The sequence below is a fragment of the Chiloscyllium plagiosum genome, unplaced genomic scaffold (genome assembly GCF_037043375.1).
Source record: "Chiloscyllium plagiosum isolate Xiang-an unplaced genomic scaffold, Cpla_swu_hap1 HiC_scaffold_1, whole genome shotgun sequence".
Classification (NCBI taxonomy): domain Eukaryota; kingdom Metazoa; phylum Chordata; class Chondrichthyes; order Orectolobiformes; family Hemiscylliidae; genus Chiloscyllium; species Chiloscyllium plagiosum.
This window is the reverse complement of record NW_028270139.1, coordinates 62259868-62278719: the sequence shown is the minus strand read 5'-3', so window position 1 is coordinate 62278719 and position 18852 is coordinate 62259868. Positions and strand designations below refer to the sequence as shown.

At 40.7% G+C, this 18852-nt stretch overlaps 1 protein-coding gene across 5 annotated transcripts in view; it reads left to right on the top strand.

Annotated features, from left to right (window-relative positions):
- The window catches only part of arap2 (ArfGAP with RhoGAP domain, ankyrin repeat and PH domain 2), a 311926-nt gene that overhangs the window by 265443 nt on the left and 27631 nt on the right, over positions 1–18852 (top strand). For all 5 annotated transcript variants that reach the window (XM_087987064.1, XM_087987070.1, XM_087987078.1 and 2 more), the window contains exons 28-29: positions 5404–5543; positions 14472–14554. In XM_087987064.1, the coding sequence (XP_087843190.1) occupies positions 5404–5543; positions 14472–14554 (223 nt within the window). The remainder of the gene's footprint in view (positions 1–5403; positions 5544–14471; positions 14555–18852) is intronic.

Sequence of the window (18852 nt, the reverse complement as noted above, 5' to 3'; positions counted from 1 at the left end):
TGTATGGAATGAGCTGCCAAAGAAAGTGGTGGAGGCTGGTACAATTACAGCACTTGAAAGGCATCTGGGTGGGTATATAAATAGGAAGGGTTTAGGGGGATATGGGCCATGTGCTGGCAAATGAGACTAGATTAATTTAGGATATCTGGTCAGTATGGACGAGGTGGACGGAGGTTCTGTTTCCATGCTGTACATCTCTAAGACTCTATGTCTATTAAAACTGCCCTTAACCTTAAAGCAATCAATTCTAGCTTTTATATTATCTCCATAGATACAAAGCTATTCGCCTTTGATATAATTCTGATAAATCTGCTTTAAACGCTCCCAATGTTTGTTATCTTTTTAAATACATTAGCAGAGCATAAGCTGTGAATAAAATGGCATTATAAGCCTACTTACTATATGTACTTCCGTGGTTCAAGGGGCATTCAGCAACACCTTCTCAAGGGCAACAGGAGGTGAGCAATAAATGTGGGCTCAGCTAGTGACGTGCACCTCCCATGAGTGAATGAGATAAACTCCTTTGCTTTTTGTACTTTGAGGCCAAAGAAATGCAACTTGGGCATTCTGTGGCGTTCAGACTCTGAGGCCACCTCCAAACCCTGCATCCTCCATATAGTTCACTTCAGGGCAGAAAATCCACTGTTCTTACCCCCTTTTTTGTCTCTAACTTTATGCTCACAATGGTGTAATTGCTTCCTAATCATCCTGTACGATGGCCCAACAGGCACTCAATTCAAGGGTGACTAGGATTAGTAACAAATGTTGGCTTCACTAGCAAAGCCCACATCAGATAAAATAAGAAGTAAATCCTTTCATGATTTGGGGATGCCGGTGGGCCTGTTGGACTATAACCTGGTGTTGTGTGATTTTTAACTTTATAAATCCTTTCAAGAGCTTATTTGTTATAAAAACAAACATTTGTTTCACAAACTCATCAATGACAGATAATCCTCGGAAAACCTCCTAAAATGGTCAGTTAAAATGTAAACACAACCCCATGCTGAGATAATGGGTTCCAGATCTTTTGAAATTCAGTTGAGCATTTGTAATAGTCTCCTGACATTTTAATCTCAATTTAAAACAGGACAGGACTTCTCATAGCATACAGTTTTGAATGCATGATGTCATTATTCCAAAGGGAAATGTACTGTAATGCAGCTCAACATTTAAATGTAATGGTCAACTTATTTTTTTCAGCACTGTGTAATGATTCACTGTAATTAAAACACCTCCTTCTTAAATGGATAATGTAATAGTGACATTTGAAGTTGTCAAAACGCTAAGCACTTAACAGTCAAAATATTCCCAACTGCTCAGCAGATTTCCCTGTGATTGCAAACCTTCCAACCAGGCAGTTTGTTTTAGAACTTAAAAAAATCCCACACCATCAGTAATAGCAGAACTGAGGGATTTCACATTAGCTATAGGGCATGCACAAGTTCGTCAGTAAAGAGTCAATGGCACTATTTTGAAGATCAGCAGTGAATATATCCTTGTCTTGACCATATTTATTCGATACTCAAATGTCTCAAAAAAAGATTTGTTTGGTTATTATTACATTAGAGTAAAAAAAACTGCAGATGCTGGAATCCAAAGTAGAAGGGCAGGAGGCTGGAAGAACACAGCAAGCCAGATAGCAACAGGAGGTAGAGAAGTCGACGTTTTGGGTTAACCCTTTTTCAGGACTGGGGGTGGGTGTGGGCGGAGCTGCAGATAAAGTGGGTGGCAGGGGCAGGGTGGTGAAGTGGGGATAGGTGAACACAGATAGAGGGTACGACTGGTTGGTCTACGGGGGGAATGAATCCGGTTGGTGCCTGGGAGGAATGGAAAGGAGGGGGAAGGCTGGGAAGGGAATCAGGGGGATGGGAAGGGAGGTTATTTGAAATTGGAGAACACAATATTGAGTCCTCCGGGCTGTATGCTGCCCAGGAGGCCAAGGATGGCCATGTCAAAAAGGGAGTGCCTCCTCCATTGCCAAAAAGAACCAAACCGCATATTGGAGGAACAACACCTCATCTTCCGCCAGGGCAGCCTGCAGTCTGGAGGACTCAATGTTGAGTACTCCAATTTCAAATAACCTCCCTTCCCCAACTCCATACCCAGCCCCTCCCCCTCCCTTCGACTGCTCCCTGTCACCAATCAGATTCATTCCTTCCACTGACCAACCATGTTGTACCCTCTACTTGTCTTCATCCTGCCCCCGCCATCCCCTTTATCTGCAGCTCTCTTTACACCCACCATCAGTCCTGAAGTAGGTTTACACCCGAAACGCCAACTTCTCCACCGCCTGATGCTGCCTGGCTTGCTGTGTTCTTCCAGCCTCCTGCCTGTCTACTCTGGCCATTATTTAATGACTGTTTGTGGGAGTTAGCTGAACATGCATTGGCTGCCACTTTTCCTGCATTGGAGCATGACAATACCTCAAGTACTTAACCAAGTTTAAGATGCTTTGAAACATCTGTTGGAGCGAAGCACCATATAAATGCAGTTTCTTCCAACTATTTAGCTTACAAAATCAAACTTTCAGACTTTGGAACAATTCAAGTCTCCAAGGCAACATCAGATAGCCAGGATGTTTCTATTGACTGAAAATTACATAACAAATTTCATGTTGTTATGACAGTGATAGAATGTCTGGGCATGTGCTGAATGAAATCTAAAAGGCAAGGCATTCTAAATTTGACCAGCTGAAATAATGAGTGTTTGCTGAATGTTTAGCTGACAGGTTTAGTTCTGGATCAAGGAATAGACATTTTGAGAAAGATAATGTAATTCATCATGCTTGTCAGCCGCACAAATGGTGATACTTTCTGTGTCAGCCCACCTGTTTGGTTCAGTGCATCGCGTTCTGTTCTTTTCAAACTGAGACAGCTTTGCATGACTCACCATCTAGGTGTCTTTATTAGAAAAGCCTTTTGTATTCCTGTTTGTGTTTGTTCTCAGAAGTATCTTCTCACAGAACTAAATTCAACTGAAGCTGACAGAGTAAAGAAAATATCCAGCATCTTGCATTCAACTCTGTCCATTCTGAAGGGTCACTGGACACCAAACGATAACTCTGCTGTCTCTCCACAGTTGCTCCCAGGCCTGCTCAGTTTCTCCAGCATTTTCTGTTTTTGTTTCAGTTCATCAGTATCTGCAGTTCTTTGTTTTATTTGAGATTCTGAGTAACTGCATCCTCACCAGGACATACACTGTCTGCTTTAATAACGTTTGGAGTACTTTCTAAAATTTGAGTCATTTACAGAAAAAATATAGAGGCACTGGAGAGTGTGCAAAAATATTTCCAGGGATAGAAATGTGTGCTTATATATGTTTAAGAGAGAATACTACAGGTGCCTAGATATAAAGTGACATGGGTATAGTGCAGAAAAATGGAGTTGAGGTAAAAGGTCAGCCATGATCTACTTGAAAGGAGCACTGAATGGCCTATTCCTATATCCAATATTCCTGTTTTATACCTATCAACAAAACGGATATTTCATCTTGGGGGACAATCTACAATGAAAGGTCATAATTTTAGGATAAGGAGTAACAGATTTAAAATAGAGATGAGAATTTTTAGATTAGATTCCCTATGGTATGGAAACAGGCCCTTCGACCCAACAAGTCCACACAGACTCTCCGAAGAGTAACCCACCCAAACCCATTCCCCTACGTTTACGCCTGACTAATGCACCTAGCACGATGGACAATTCACCCGACCTGCACATCCTTGGAGTGTGGGAGGAAGCAGGAGCACATGAAGGAAACCCAGGCAGGCACGTGGAGAATGTGCAAACTCCACACAGACAGTCGCCCAGGGCAGGAATCGAACCTAGGTCCCTGGCGCTGTAAGGCAGCAACACTAACCACTGAGCCACCGTGCCGCCCATAAAAAAAATTGGTTTTCTCATAGGGTTATGATTCTGTGGAATTTACTATCTCAGAATAGGGTGGATGCTAGGACATTGAGCAAATTTAAAGAGGAGATAGATTTTTAATGAGTAATGGGTCGAAAGGATATGGAGAGCAGGCAGGAAAGTGGATTGAGGCGGAAGTGAGATCATCCATGGTCATATCTAATAGTGGAACAAGCTCCAGGGAATGAATTGCCACTCTTACTCGTAATTCTTATATTACACAGAAGTATTCTCAGGCTTGGGTCTCTTTTATTTAAGGTAGGGTGGGAGAGAGAGAGAACTGAGGAATGATTTGCTAGAGATGCTTAAATTTTGAAACTTTTCAGATAGTTTACAAGTCATTCAATAGGGAAGGAAGGTCAGAAGAAATGTGCTTCCTAATAAACCAGTGAAAATGTGGAGCTCGCTACCAGAAAGACTGGTTGACATGAATAGTGCACTCGTATGCCAGAAAAAGCTGGATAGGCAAGTGAGGGGAAAGGAATTAGAAGTTTATACTGAAAAGTATAGCTGAGGAAAAACAGCAGTAAGTTTGAGTTGAACACAAAATGCCAACATTGCCTGGTTAGATCAAATGTTTCAGTCCTGTATATTGAGGCTGTAAAAGTATATTCACACTTGATCCAACCAAGATACTTCTCTAATTTTATTTAAAAGAGCCACAGTGTGAATGTAACAGCGTATTATAGAATTTCTTAATTCCTAATATCCTTCTGCTGATAATAAAGTAATTTAATTGAGAATCATAGAAAATCCTAGAATCATGGATTTGTACAGCATAAATGGAGGCTATTTAACCCATCGTTTCTGTACTGGCTATCAAAAGAGCTATTCTGTTAGTCTCCAGCCATGTCTCGGTAGCTCTCTAACTTCTCCACTTTTAAATATATACCTAGCTGTCTTTTAAAATCGCCGATGGAATCCGTCTGTACCACTGTCTCAGGAAGTGGATTCCAAATCCCAACAACTCTCTGAGTAAAGAAGATTCTGTTATTCTCACTCCTAGCTTGCTTCTTGACAATCTTGAAACTCTGACCCTAAGTTACTGACATACCAACAGTGGAGATAGGATATCCTTTTTAACCCTGTCAAAATTTAAGCCCTCACTAAGGTCATCTCTTAAACTTCTCCGCTTCAGGGAGAATAAGCCCAAAATCTCTAATCTGTAGCATACATTTTATGAATAATGTCCAAATACACTAAAACTTAAATAACGATGTTGAAAGTATGTTCTAATGTACACCCACTGTTTATTGTCCAATATCATAAATATCACCAAAAGCCAAACCAAAATACCACAGCCAGTATCATTTCTGTGACATCTCTGTTTAAATATTTGACAGGGGGCAACGTTCTGAGAGATTGCTTAGAATCTTCTCTGCTCATGATGGTAATATGTAAAATTACATGTAAATATAATGTATTTTCACACAATAAAACAGGTCAGCCAGTGTGGGATGGGAATGGAAAGTAACTGAAGTTATGTTTTATTTCACAGTGAAAAATATCAAAGACTCTGTGAAAGCAGGCATTTTAAAATGGAGAGAAGAGCCATCTAGATTGTTATCCGGAAATAAATTTCAGGAACGTTACTTTGTCCTGCAGGATGAAAAGCTGTTCCTTTACAAGGATGCAAAGGTGTGTATGTACGTTTTATACTGCTTATTTATGAGTTATTGCCAGAAAGTTTAGTGCACCTGACACAGAGATTTGGAACAAGTGGGAGGCAAAACTGGAAGTGAATTCAGAGTACAGATTCCCGTCCACCTATTTCTGAACACTGAACACAGGCAGCCAATATGTTCCCAGGACTCTTGTTGGCAATTTGAATACTTTAGTGTTCCTCTTCATTTACCAAACCTGAATGTTTCCTAGGTCTTGTTGCATTCCTGCACAGACTGCTTCAGTACCTGAGGAGTTACAAATGGGACAGTAAACTGCAATTATCAATGAACCTCCTCACCTTTAACCATGTGTTGGAGAAATGGTAAATGATCAATCAGCTGAAAATCGTCCAAAATTTTGAGTTATTGGTAAGTACAGGCAGACTGTAGTTCAAGAGAGTGAATTGCTCATCTTCTGGATTGAAGTAAGATGATTGATACTATTCCTAACCTTCTGCTCCACCCACTTCTAATACTGCACAGCTGAGGCAGGATAAGATAGAATCAGCATCCCACCTTAAAATCTAATATGGTATGGTAAGCAATAGCATGATAAGTCAATCCATCAATGATATGACTTTCCAGACTGCAAGATTTCAGTAAAATGTTGGATGTGGAATGTCTTGTGCCCCAGATATCCATTAACTATCAGCGGCGCTTTGAGCCCCAACCAATGTGGCAAAAAGTGAAGACTGGTCAATGTGCTAAAAAGTCTGGAACTAACTGGAACGACTGAATGTGGGTGTTAGCCAGTGAGGGCAAACCTCCAAATGGAAGCCTACTGTCTTCAACCACAGTAACGCCAGCGGAAGGTGACATCTCTGCCCCAACTCTCTCATTTTAAATGTCCTACAGTCCCCTTAAATTGTCCTACCATTTTTGGATTTCCAAAGGTGAATAAAACTGAAACCAAGTTTTGTAGGAGACTTGTAGGGCACAGATGAAGCGATGTTTTGTTAATCTTTAATTTTAAATAGCTTTATAAAGAACTGTTGACATTAAGCAAACATAACATGTAGAATATTGTTCAAGCAGGTGTTAGAGAAACATTGTCGATAATATTTTTTCAGATGCTTTTAATTATTCAGGGTGAAAGATTAAAGTATAATATAGTGCAGCATATAATAAGGACAAGTCATCACTGCATTAGGAAGTAGATTAAAATGAACTGTTTGGTAAGCTTTGGCTCCCATTTTCATTGACAGTAAATGGCAAGGCAGTTTCATCATAGTGCAAAGAAGTGTTTTCTCTTCAGTATTTTTAAATTATAACCTAAGCTTCTGCAAATAGTATCTATACCTGAACGTTACCAAAATGGTCACACATTAATTTGGAAGTCTCAAAATTCTTTAGATACAGAATATAAGATTTGCAAACTAATTAAAATGTGAAGTAATTTCTCCTGATTCACATAACGGGGAAAGAATGAATTATGTTTAGATGAAACAAAAACAATTCATAGGAAAAGCATTTTTCTTGTTGTCTATAACTAAGAATTACCATCAAACTAAGGACTGAGAAGGGTACGTGTAGGAATGCTATTCCTGTAAAAATTGGAACCATCCACCAGGGTCCACTATCTCTTTTACCACAGAACCTTGAGGACTTTAGTGGGCCACTGTGTGGTGAACTTGTGGTCAAAGGCGTTTTTCTGCACAAATCTTTTCCATGAGGAACAAATGGTGCAGCACAATCTCATTGACTGGAGCATTCTGTGGTACATAGCCAGACCCATCCTTCATAGCACTGGAGAAAGATAGAACATCTACATTTAGTAATCCCTGAGGGAGAATTTTACCCTCGCTGATGTGTAAAGGATCATGGCAAGAGTGCTGAGTTCAGTCGAGTGTGAATCCAAAATTTGATATGGAGTTAAATTGTCGCAATCAAGTCCACTTTCCTTAGATGCTAAGGTCACTTTCTTTCTTACTGTCAGATGGTAAGAATATACATTATTTGTATCTTGCTAATTTTGCCCAAATAAAAGCAAAGTGCTGTGGGTGCTGGAGAATTGAAGTTTGGAGTTCCAAAGACCACAAAACTTTAACTTGAACTCATTTCTCATAGCATCCAAAAGGATTTAATGCTGTAGTGGTAGTGACCCTTACCTCTGGGCCAGAAGATCTGGGTTCAGATGTCACTTGTCCCATTGGAATGTCTGAAAAGTTTAATTTCATTTAATATGGAGACCCCAGTGACATTGCACACACTACACTTCATGGGTGCATCTGTGATATCAGTGCTGCTGTCTTCATGAGAGCCACCAATTCAACTTGTACCCCTTTGAACAGGAGGAGCAGGTTAGGTAGACAGGAGGCTGGAAGAGCACAGCAAGCCAGGTGGCATGGAGGTGGAGAAGTCAACGTTTCGGGTATAACCTTTCGGAACAGGCAGCAAGGACATGAGGATTCTCAACCATCCTTTGTTTCCCACAGGTTCAGGGTGCAACTGATTGTAGCTGCATAGCAATTAGAGCACCCTATCATCAGCCAGCATATTTGTGCACAGGAAAGGATTCTACTCCATTAATGTTCCAAACATTTAAAATCACAATTGCTCAATAAAGTAGGCCTTCACCAGATATCAGGGAGCTGCCACAACTTTAACTCCTTGGACAGCTCACAGGTACCAACGACTTTCAAAGGTCCTCAGCCCATACAAGGCTGTTTGCTGGGCAATAAAGTGTATTCACTCCCCTGCCTGGTTGATGACCACTCCAAGAAATCTTCAGGCTGCCATTGAGAAGCAATAGAATCCTGACCACTCTTCAACCAGGCCTATTGTAAAACAGACCATTGGCCCTCTGAAGATAAGGTGCTGCCACCAGAATTGGTAAGGCAGTGCCATGCAGTATACCCTAGACAAGGTGTCCCACATCCCAGTAGTATGCTGTGCCCTCCACAACGTCAGTCATAAAGGAAAAATGTCAAATATGAATGAGAACAGTCCTCTGAGGAGAAAGATAAAGGTGATGATCTTCAAGTGGGCAAGGTAACAATCAAAGAAAGGAAGACAGGGCATTAGTTTGCCACGCCAGGGAGATCCTGATAACCGCCTACTTCCATTACGACTGAACTGGATTGAGATCTTCTCCCAGCCTGCTGTTATTTTATTTGTACTTTGACTGTCTGCTTGATGTGATCCAGATTCCTCAAGGATTGAGTAGTTTTCTACTTGATTGATCCGTGCAATAAAATATTGACTTTTAATTTCAACTGTGGCTCTGATATCTTTGCACCTTGAAATGTTTCATTACATGTGGAAAACCTGTGCTGGAGCACCTTTCATGCTAAAACAACAGAGATGCAAACAGCAATAACCTCAGGTTCCTAGATTTTTGTGCAAGAATAGCCCTGGTGCCAAAGATACATGTGTCCCATCAGGGAGTGCAGTCCCTGGTGGAAATGACCAGGTTGCCCTCAAATCAGACCCTCACCATGCATGAAGTGCTTCAGTTTGCAGTGAGCCTTCATTCTAACTGTGCAACAATGCCTGACTTCCTCTCTAATAGTGCTTTCATTACAATGGGCTGTGAAGTATGTATGTTCTCTCCATTGCACTTCACAGTGTTGTAGTTTGACACCTTGATTGTCCATTGTCCATCTCACAGCCTTAAATATCAGAGCATGGTTTTGAGTACCCTTGGTTGGGACAGAACCTTTGCTTCCTGGAGCCTGTAGACACATGACCAATTCCACCATCAATTCCATAAGGTTCATGTGCAGAGTATAGTATCACAGGCCCATGCTCCTGCCCTTGATCCCAATCTGTGGGATTCATCTGTAGCACATTGGTCGCAATCCCCAGCTTCTAGGTATGTGCTTCCCTGATAGATGACCTCCAGCCAACCAGTTTCAATTCCAGCCGGGTCCGATTCCCACCTCAGGCGACTTCTGTGTGGGGTTTGCACATTCTCTCCATGTTTGCATGGGTTTCCTCCAGGTGCTCCGGTTTCCTCCCACAGTCCAAAGATGTGCAGGTCAGGTGAATTGGCTGTGCTAAATTGCCCATGGTGTTCAGGAATGTGTAGGTTGGGTGCATTAGTCAGGGGTAAATGTAGAGTAATAGGGTAGGGGAATGGTTCTGGGTGGGATACTCTTCGGAGGGTTGGTGTGGAGTTGTTGGGCTGAAGGGCCTGTTTCCACACTGTAGGGATTCTAAGTATTCTAAGTGTATTGATTGAGAGAGGAACTAAGTTGTGGCAATTGAAATGCAGCAAATCCTTTCACTGGTCAAAGAAGCTGCACCTCTGTCACCTTCGCTAACTTTACCCAGGCCTATTGGGAAATAAGACTTTGACAGGTGTCAGAACAGTGCGAGGGAAGAGATAGTAGCCTGTATTGTGTTCGACAGTTGAGCATCTGTGTGCCCTGTCCCTCCCTCTATGCCTTGGTGTGTGCCCGCAGCTAGGATGGAGGGAACATGCTGGTTGTAATCCCTAGTGGTATTGAAGACATTGGCAGGCGTCCCCTGAGGTCCTGGTACTTAGAGGGCACGGTCTCCTGCAAAGGTTCAGGCTCACACTCCTTGGACTGACCTGGTAGGCAATGGGGGAGGTATCTGTGGAGTGTCTTGAGAACGACACAAGTGTCCCATTTAAAAATACTTCTTAAAGTATTGTAATCCGTTAAATTTCAGCAGGCTGTTGCAAATATAATTACAGGTCATTCTGTAATGTGATTGATGAATTAGGAACGGTGTTTCTACAGCGGGAACTTTTAAAACATGTTTTGGCTGTAATTCAGTTACAGTGCCAACACTTTGTGTCGTTTCTAAAGTGCAATTTTTCTGTAACGGGGTTTCACAACAAAAATGCAGCTATTGCATTATAGAAAAAAATGACTGTATAATATTGATAAATTGACTGAGTGTTTAGATGTCATTACATTGCTAGGACAAGCAGATGCAAAGAAAATAAGACTCCAAAATCGCCACATCTATTACTTGTCAAAGTAAAGAATTATCAATTGGAAACATGAAGCCATGTTTTGTTTATATCTTCAGTCGTAGAAAAATTATAATTAACTAAAATCTGTCACTTCATGGCCTGACATATTCTTCACACTACTGCAAACTACCCCATTTCAATAAAGGGTGCAGGACATCATGACAAAAACAGCACCAGACATATGAAAAATGAGATGTCAATCTAATGAAGATACACAACAGGTCTACTCGCATGGCAAGGGGCAGAAGCAGTGTGCAGAAATTCACCTCCTCACTCCCCAAAAACCAACTATCTGCAAGGCACAGTTCTGAAGCATGATGGAATACCCTCAATTGCCAACAGCAATAAAGCAGCTCAACACTATCCAGGGCAAAGCAGCCCACTATACTGGCTCTGTATCCACTACTAAAAACATTCACAATCTCGACCAACAATGCATTGTCAGCAGTGGGTACCATCTACAAGATTGCACTATAGTAACCCACCAAGGATTCTTAACAGCACCTTCTAAACGAGAAGGTCAATTGCAGAAGATAAATTGGCACACTACTGCTTGCAAGTTCCCATCTAAACTACACACCACCCTGAGTTGAATCAGTATCACCATTCCTTTAATGTCATTGGGTCAATATCGTGGAACGCCCTCCTTAATGGCACTGTGAGTCTCCCCACATAGTATGACCAGCAACAATTCAAGGTAGTGCACTTCAAATGAAATTAGGGATGGATAATAAATTCTGGCCTAGCCAGAGTCTTATCCTGTGATTTTATTTTTTCTAAATTTGAATGCAGTTCTTCTGGTTTTGCAATTCAGTTTTTCACCAGAAATAGACCATTGACTCCAATGGTTCCTTGTTCCACACAATTGTCCTCCCATGTCTAATCTCTAACGAAACATAAAAGTTTATACATTTTTCTTAACTGCTTGAAATTGAAAGAGCTTTCTGTGGAACGTTAATACATATACAACAGAAAGGTGGGGAGATAAAGTCACCTAATCCAGACTGTTCTTTTGAAAACACTACAGAGTAAGGGAGATGTTGGCATGGTATGCTTAGGTTGCTCCATATTAAATGGGTCAGTAGGTACATACAGTCATATAATCCCTACAGTGTGGAAGCAGGCCCTTCGGCCCACTGAATCCATACCAATCCTCAGAAGAGCATTCTACCCAGATGCACCCCACATCCCAGCCCGCTAACCATGCATTTCTACTTACCCTGCAAACTATGGGCAATTTAACATGGCCAGTCCACCTAACCTGCACGTCCTTGGACTGTGGGAGGAAACTGGAGCAGAATGTGCAAACTTCACATGCCTAAGGTGGAATCGAACCCAGGTCCTTGGTGTTGTGAGGCAGCAGCCCTAACCACTGAGACACCTTGCCTCTCGACTGTGAAGGTGGGAATTGTGTGTAAGAAGTGATAAGACAGAAGAGAATTTGTTGAAAGATACTAGTGTGTCGAGAAGGTTAAAAAATATCAAACAGGGGCAATTGTAACCATCGACTTTTAGAAAAATATGTGTGGAAGGTAGCAGGAGACTTCTTTTGTGACCACTAGTTCATCATCTGCCCATGTAGGTAAGGAAGATGATAGATAAACTAAAATATTGATTATTGAGAATATTTACATTTTCTTTAACAAAAACCCCAAAGGAACTGCAGATGCTGGAAATCTGAAGGAAAATTGGAAATTGCTGGAAAATCTCAGCAGGTCTGGCAGCATCTGTGGAGAGAAATCAGAGTTAACATTTCAGGTCCAGTGACCCTTCTTCTGAAGAAGGAAATCTAGCTGCTGTCGTAAAGAGTGTTGGTCAGATAATATTTGAAGCACTGTGTAGAGTTTTGGTCTCTTTATTTAAGAAAGGATAAAATATGTTAGACGTAGTCCAGAAAAAGTTCATTCAACAGATGCCTGGGGTATAGGTGGAATTTATCTTCTTGAGAAAGATTGGTATAGTGAGTAGAACCAGGACCACGTGGATCTCATTGGCGGGCATCCTTGATTGCGGCTGTTAACCAGGGCTAATCAGGGAGCCCTGGCTCACAGTTATAAATAGATTCAGAAGGTCTCTTCGGTCTCGGCACTGACTCTAAGCTGGCTGGTCAGGGCCCATATGCTGTACACATGTAAATAAAAGGTGACTTGATGATGAGATACTGGTGGAGGAAGTGAGGGCTGCAGATGCTAGAGATCAGAGCTGAAAATGTGTTGCTGGAAAAGCGCAGCAGGTCAGGCAGCATCCAAGGAGCAGGAGAATCGATGTTTCGGGCATGAGCCCTTCTTCAGGAATAAAGAAGGGCTTATGTCCGAAACGTCGATTCTCCTGCTCCTTGGATGCTGCCTGACCTGCTGCGCTTTTCCAGCAACACATTTTCAGATGAGATACTGGTCTCTATCCAGTTATTTTGGTTGGACAAGTTGGGTCCAAACCCATGGAGTTTAGAAGAATGAGAGGTGATCATATAGAGTCAAAAGATCCTGAGACGATTTGGCAGAATGGATGTTAAAAGAATGTTTTACTTTATGGGAGAGACTGAAGCTGCAGATAAACTTGGAAAGTAGAGGATCTCCCATTTAAAACTGAGATGAGAAGATGCTTTTTCTTGTGAGGATTGTTAATTTGTGGAATTCTCTTTGCCAGGAGGCAGGATAGTTGAATGTTTTTCACGCTCAATGGGATAGATCCTTTTATCTCTGAGAAGTTAAAGGGTATAGTAGATAGACAAGTAGGCAAAGACCACAATCCGATCACTTACTTGATTGGTCAGAATATTGAGTACAGGAGTTGGGAGGTCATGTTGCGGCTGTACAGGACATTGGTTCGGCCACCTTTGCAATATCGTGTTCAATTTTGGTCTCCTTTTCAGAAGGATGTAGTGAAATGTGAAAGGGGTTAGAAAAGATTTACAAGGATATTGCCAGGGTTGGAGGATTTGAGCTACAGGGAGAGGTTGAATAGGCTGGGGCTGTTTTCTCTGGAGTGTTGGAGGCTGAGGGGTGACCTTATAAAGGTTTATAAAATCATGAGGGGCATGGATAGGATAAATAGACAAAGTCTTTTCCCTGGGGTCAGGGAATCCAGAACTAGAGGGCATAGTTTAGGGTGAGAGCGGAAAGATATAAAAGAGACCTAAGGGGCAACTTTTTCATGTAGAGGTTGGTGCTTGTGTGGAATGGGCTGCCAGAGGATGTGGTGGAGGCTGGTACAATTGCAACATTTAAAAGGCATCTGGATAGGTATATGAATATGAAGGGTTTGAAGGGATATGTGTCGAGTGCTGACAGGTGAGACTAGATTGGGTTGGGATATCTGGTCAGCATGAACGAGTTGGACTGAAGATTCTGTTTCCATGCTGTACATCTCTATGACTCTATGACTTAGGATCTTAACAAAAAGCCCAAAGGGTCAAATAGTAATTGGTATGTTTGGGTGCTCCACATATTATTTCTCACTGACAGAAAAAAAAGAGACATAATGTGGAAGTAACTTTTAAATGTTCTAAATTGCATGTCACTAAAAGAGATATCAGCTGCTCTGGCATTGCTCATGAAGCCATCATTGCTTTGCATTTGAACAATGTGCCACAAATGAATTAAACTTCCTCCTACCCTGGTGTAAACTATGTTTCTAGTTTGTATGTGTTCAGAATAAAGCGAGTGCAATCTGACCAGTTTAGCTGTCAACTATGGTCCAGTAACTTCCGCTTATACAGGACTATTATTATTGCAAATAAAGATGCAGGCTTTTCTGGTAATCAGTCTGAGTGAGCAGCATGTTAACTGTTTTGTAAATTCCTGACTCAGTTATAAATCATTGACAATTGAAGTTGGAGTGAAGAATGAGAGTAGTGTTGTTCTTTTGGGAATGCAAGCCTTAATGATCTAATAAACGTGTATTGACAAAAGTCTTTTCAATTTTCTTACTAATTATAATGTGTAACTTTTTCAGAGCAATAAAACTGAAAGGGAAGTAGTCGTCAAGTCCTTAAAACTGTACCTTGGACTGAAAAAGAAACTGAAGCCTCCGACTAGGTAACGATATTTTCTAATTGAGGACAGAAGACAAGTTCAGACATGAAGCAATGTTTTATTTATGTAAACTAATTTAGCAGACACATTTACACAAAATGCAAAATATCCTATTTGCATTTGCAATATGAAATGTACAAAAACACAAGGCATTGTGATTAAACATCATAATTCCTTTTCATTGTGCAATCTCTTGGAGGAAGCAAAATAAATTACAAACTCAGAGACCAATTCAATGTCCAAACTCTTAGAAATCCTTCTCTGCCCTCTTTAGATGATCAAAATGAGTTTGGGAAATTACCAAGTCCATGAGGTATTTACTCAGGAACTTTATCTATTTTCCTCAAGTTGATGCTTTATGTTGAATGCGGCCTGCCCAGCCTTTGTTTTAGTCATCGGCAACAAATCTGCACTTGCCTGTCAAGCCAACAATGTATTCTAAATATTGATAACTTGCTGCGAAAAGCAAAGTCTCATGATATGAAAGTTAATTCAATGTTTATGTTGGCCATGAAGGAACTGATTTTTTTCGTATCCTATGTAGTTAAAAGGCTGTTCTTGGAAATATTCAGGATCTTCCTAAGTGTATTACAATCAATAAAGAATATTTATGTATCGCATTTTTGAAGGAAACAATTGTTGATTTACCTACTGCAAAGCCCACAAACTACAATCTAATGACTGGATAATTTACTTTAGCAATGAAATATGACCAGGACATTGGGAAGACCACTTCTATTCTTTTCACTATTACCATGGGATTTCTAAAATCTGAGACCAGACAGGCTTTGGTGGTCCAAAGGACATTAGTCCTTTCATTAAGTTTAATAGTGTATGAAATCACCTCACAATATATGCTATCCAAGATAAAATAAGCTCAACTGACCTACCAAAGCCCAGTTTATCCCTTCAGCTATTTGCCATCAGAAAGGGACTGATTTTATCCAATCCACTTGTACATGCAGAATTTGCAGTAGCAACCAACATTAGATGTGTTTTTGAAATTGGGCAGCATTTTGCTTGATAATCCTGACTGTGCAAAGAAATATACTGATAACCAAATCAAAATTGTCAGTCAGTCACCCAGTATACTGGAAGCAGCACATTAATACACAGATCCTGTTCTTTGCAGACAGAAAGAATATGTAACAGGCCTTGAGCCTAATAAGTGACAGCTATTTGCAGGTTCATTTCTCAGGGCAATACCTTGACTATTTAGAGCCAACCTGCCTGCTTTAAAATTTAAGCAAAACCTGGCAGTTAACTGTTAACCAGTATCTCCATGGCATTGCCTCTACCATCAGACTCTACTTGCCAACCAGATTACATTTTCGTCTCATTCAGTATAAAAGATGGTTTTCCTCTTAGCTTGGTATTCTTGTCAAATGTCCTGAGACATTTCAGATGTGTGTCTTCTTTCCAACAATACCCCAAGTAGGATATGTACTAATAAGCTAATCTATCAGAAACTGAACTTATCACAATGACATATAAAGTCAACACTGACGAGAAAATTGGGGAGAATGAGCATAATAGCCAAAGCCATAGAATTAAGGGGTACATCTCTAGCAATGTCAAGAGTGTGGTGCTGGAAAAGCACAGCAGGTCAGGTAGCATCCGAGAAGCAGGAGAATCGACGTGTCAGGCATAAGCCCTTCATCGGGATTCCTGATGAAGGGCTTATGCCCGAAACATCAATTTTCCTGCTCCTTGGATGCTGCCTGACCAGCTGTGCTTTTCCAGCACCACACTCTCGACTTTGATCTCCAGCATCTGCAGTCCTCACTTTCTCCTACATCTCTAGCAATGGTCCATATTCTTGAAGCATGAAATCCAAAAAGTGTTGTGAAATAAGTGTGATAATTTGTTGGAATCATATTTTTCATTTTGATATGGATTGGTTTTGACAGTACATTGATACAAAAGCAGTAATATTGGAGTCAGATTGATATTTTAAAATTTTATTCATTATGTCAGCATTGCTGGCTGACCAGCACTTATTGCCTGTCCCAAGTTGCCCTTGAGATGCTGGTGGTGAGCTGCCTTCTTGAGCTCCTGCAGTCCATGTGCTGCAGTTGACCATAGGGAGGCCTTAGGGAGGAAATCGCAGGATTTGGACCCAACGACAGTGAAGGAACAGTGATATACTTCCAAGTCAGATGGTGAGTGTCATAGAGGGGAACGTGGAGGTGGTGGTGTTCCCATATAGCTTTTGCCTGCTGCCCTTTTACTTCTATATAGAGCTGGCCTCAGGTTTGGAAGGTGCCAATTCGTGATCTTTGATGAATTTCTGCACTGCATCTTGGAGATAATACACACTATTGTTACAGAGTGCCAGCAGTGAAGGGAGTGGATGCTTGCAGATATGGTGCCAATCAAGCAGGCTGCTTTGTCCTAGATGCCGAAGAGCTTTTTGAGTGTAGATGGGGCTGCACTCATCCAGGCAAGTGGGGAGTATTCCACCACACCCACGACTTATGCCTTGTGGATGGTGGTCAGGTTTTGGGGTGCGAGGAGTATTCCTAGCATCTAACCTGCTCTTGTAGCTACTGTATTTATATGGAAAATTCAGTTGAATTTCTGGTCAATGGTAACTCCAAGGATGTTGATGGTGGGAGATTATGTGATGGTAAGACCATTGAATATCAAGTGGTAGCATCGTCTCTTATTGGAAATGGTCATTGCCTGGCATTTGTGTGGTACAAATGTTACTTACTATTTGTCAACCCAAGCCTGGATATTGTCCAGGTTTTGTTGCATTTGAACATGGACTGATTCAGTATCTGACAATCACAAATACTCAATGCTGAACATTGACTGCTGATGACTGCACAATCTGAAAACATTTAAGCCAAGAGGCTTAAGACCATTCCTGTTGGGCATTTAACTTCAACTTTGACAATAGACAATAGGTGCAAGAGTAGGCCATTCGGCCCTTCAAGCCAGCACCACCATTCATTGTGATCATGGCTGATCATCCACAATCAGTATCCTGTTCCTGCCTTATCCCCATAACCCTTGATTCCGCTATCTTTAAGAGCTCTATCTATCTCTTTCTTGAAAGTGTCCAGAAACTTGGCCTCCACTGCCTTCTGGAACTTTGCAATACTATGGTAAGATAACTCCAGCTGGATACAAAGTGATAGTTAAATCTTGACTTCTCCTGAGAATTTTACAAACTTACTTCCAAATCATTGTGCTGAAAATAAAATTGTCACTTGTGTTCTCCTAATGTTACTGAGCTGGGAAACAGTTGGCCATGTAATAAAACTCTGCAATGTTTGAGGCATAAAGAGAACTCTAAGAGAGCATTTAACTGTCATTAACTTTACAAGTTAAACAGCTCCAACAAAAATTCAGCTGTTTTAAAGTGCAGTTATATTCCACATCTTGCAGCATTAAGAAATTATGTTACCAATACAAAATAAACAATACAGTTGAAGCCAGACTCAATCAGAGGCTCTGCATCAAAGAGATTCCACACTTGCTGAAGGATAATTGCAACTAGTACAAAGTCAACCTTTTAAACCTGAAAGTTTATAATCATTTCAGTAATTCATTGACTCGTCATGAGTAGAACTTGTATCTATTCTCTATTTGGTGATTGATTGCTGAGGACAGCAGAACTTGACACTCAAAATCATACCAATGCAAAACTGGGAAATGTAATTTCTCATTAAAGTAATAACAATCAATATACAAGTTCACTCGGTTTAGCCTGTCCCATCCAATTGTGAAGATCAATCGATTGTGTTGCTGGTTGCATAAGTTCAGATGTTTTATCTATAAAGACTAAGGTACTATTCTTTACTAATAATGTTGGAATATTTCTATTTATTCTCCATGATCCAATATTTTTCTTATCTTTTCATATTCGAAGCCCAATTAGTTTTCCCTTATTAAAAAGAACTTTACTTCTTTTATCTGGTATTAGATTAACTCTTCTTAAAGTAATGAGTTCCTAGCCTTTGCTCTGCATGTCTTGGTGCTACCTTTTACTTAGTCAATATCCTGTTTGTAATATTTGAACATTTGCTGCAATTACCAATTAAGCTTTGAGCCAGATAGAGCTAGACATTTGTCTTCCTCACATCCTCCTTTAACAACCTATTTATCACTTTTTCCATTTAGGTTGATGAGAGTAAAAAACGTGCACTTGCTTTCAAGGACATCACTTTAACTCTTATGTTGCCAGAATGCAAAATATTTGTACCAAGCTTAATTTGTACCAAGCTTCTCCAGTTGTAAATTAATACTCTCTGTGTACTATGGCAGTTAGGTAGATTTGGGATAGTGGTGAA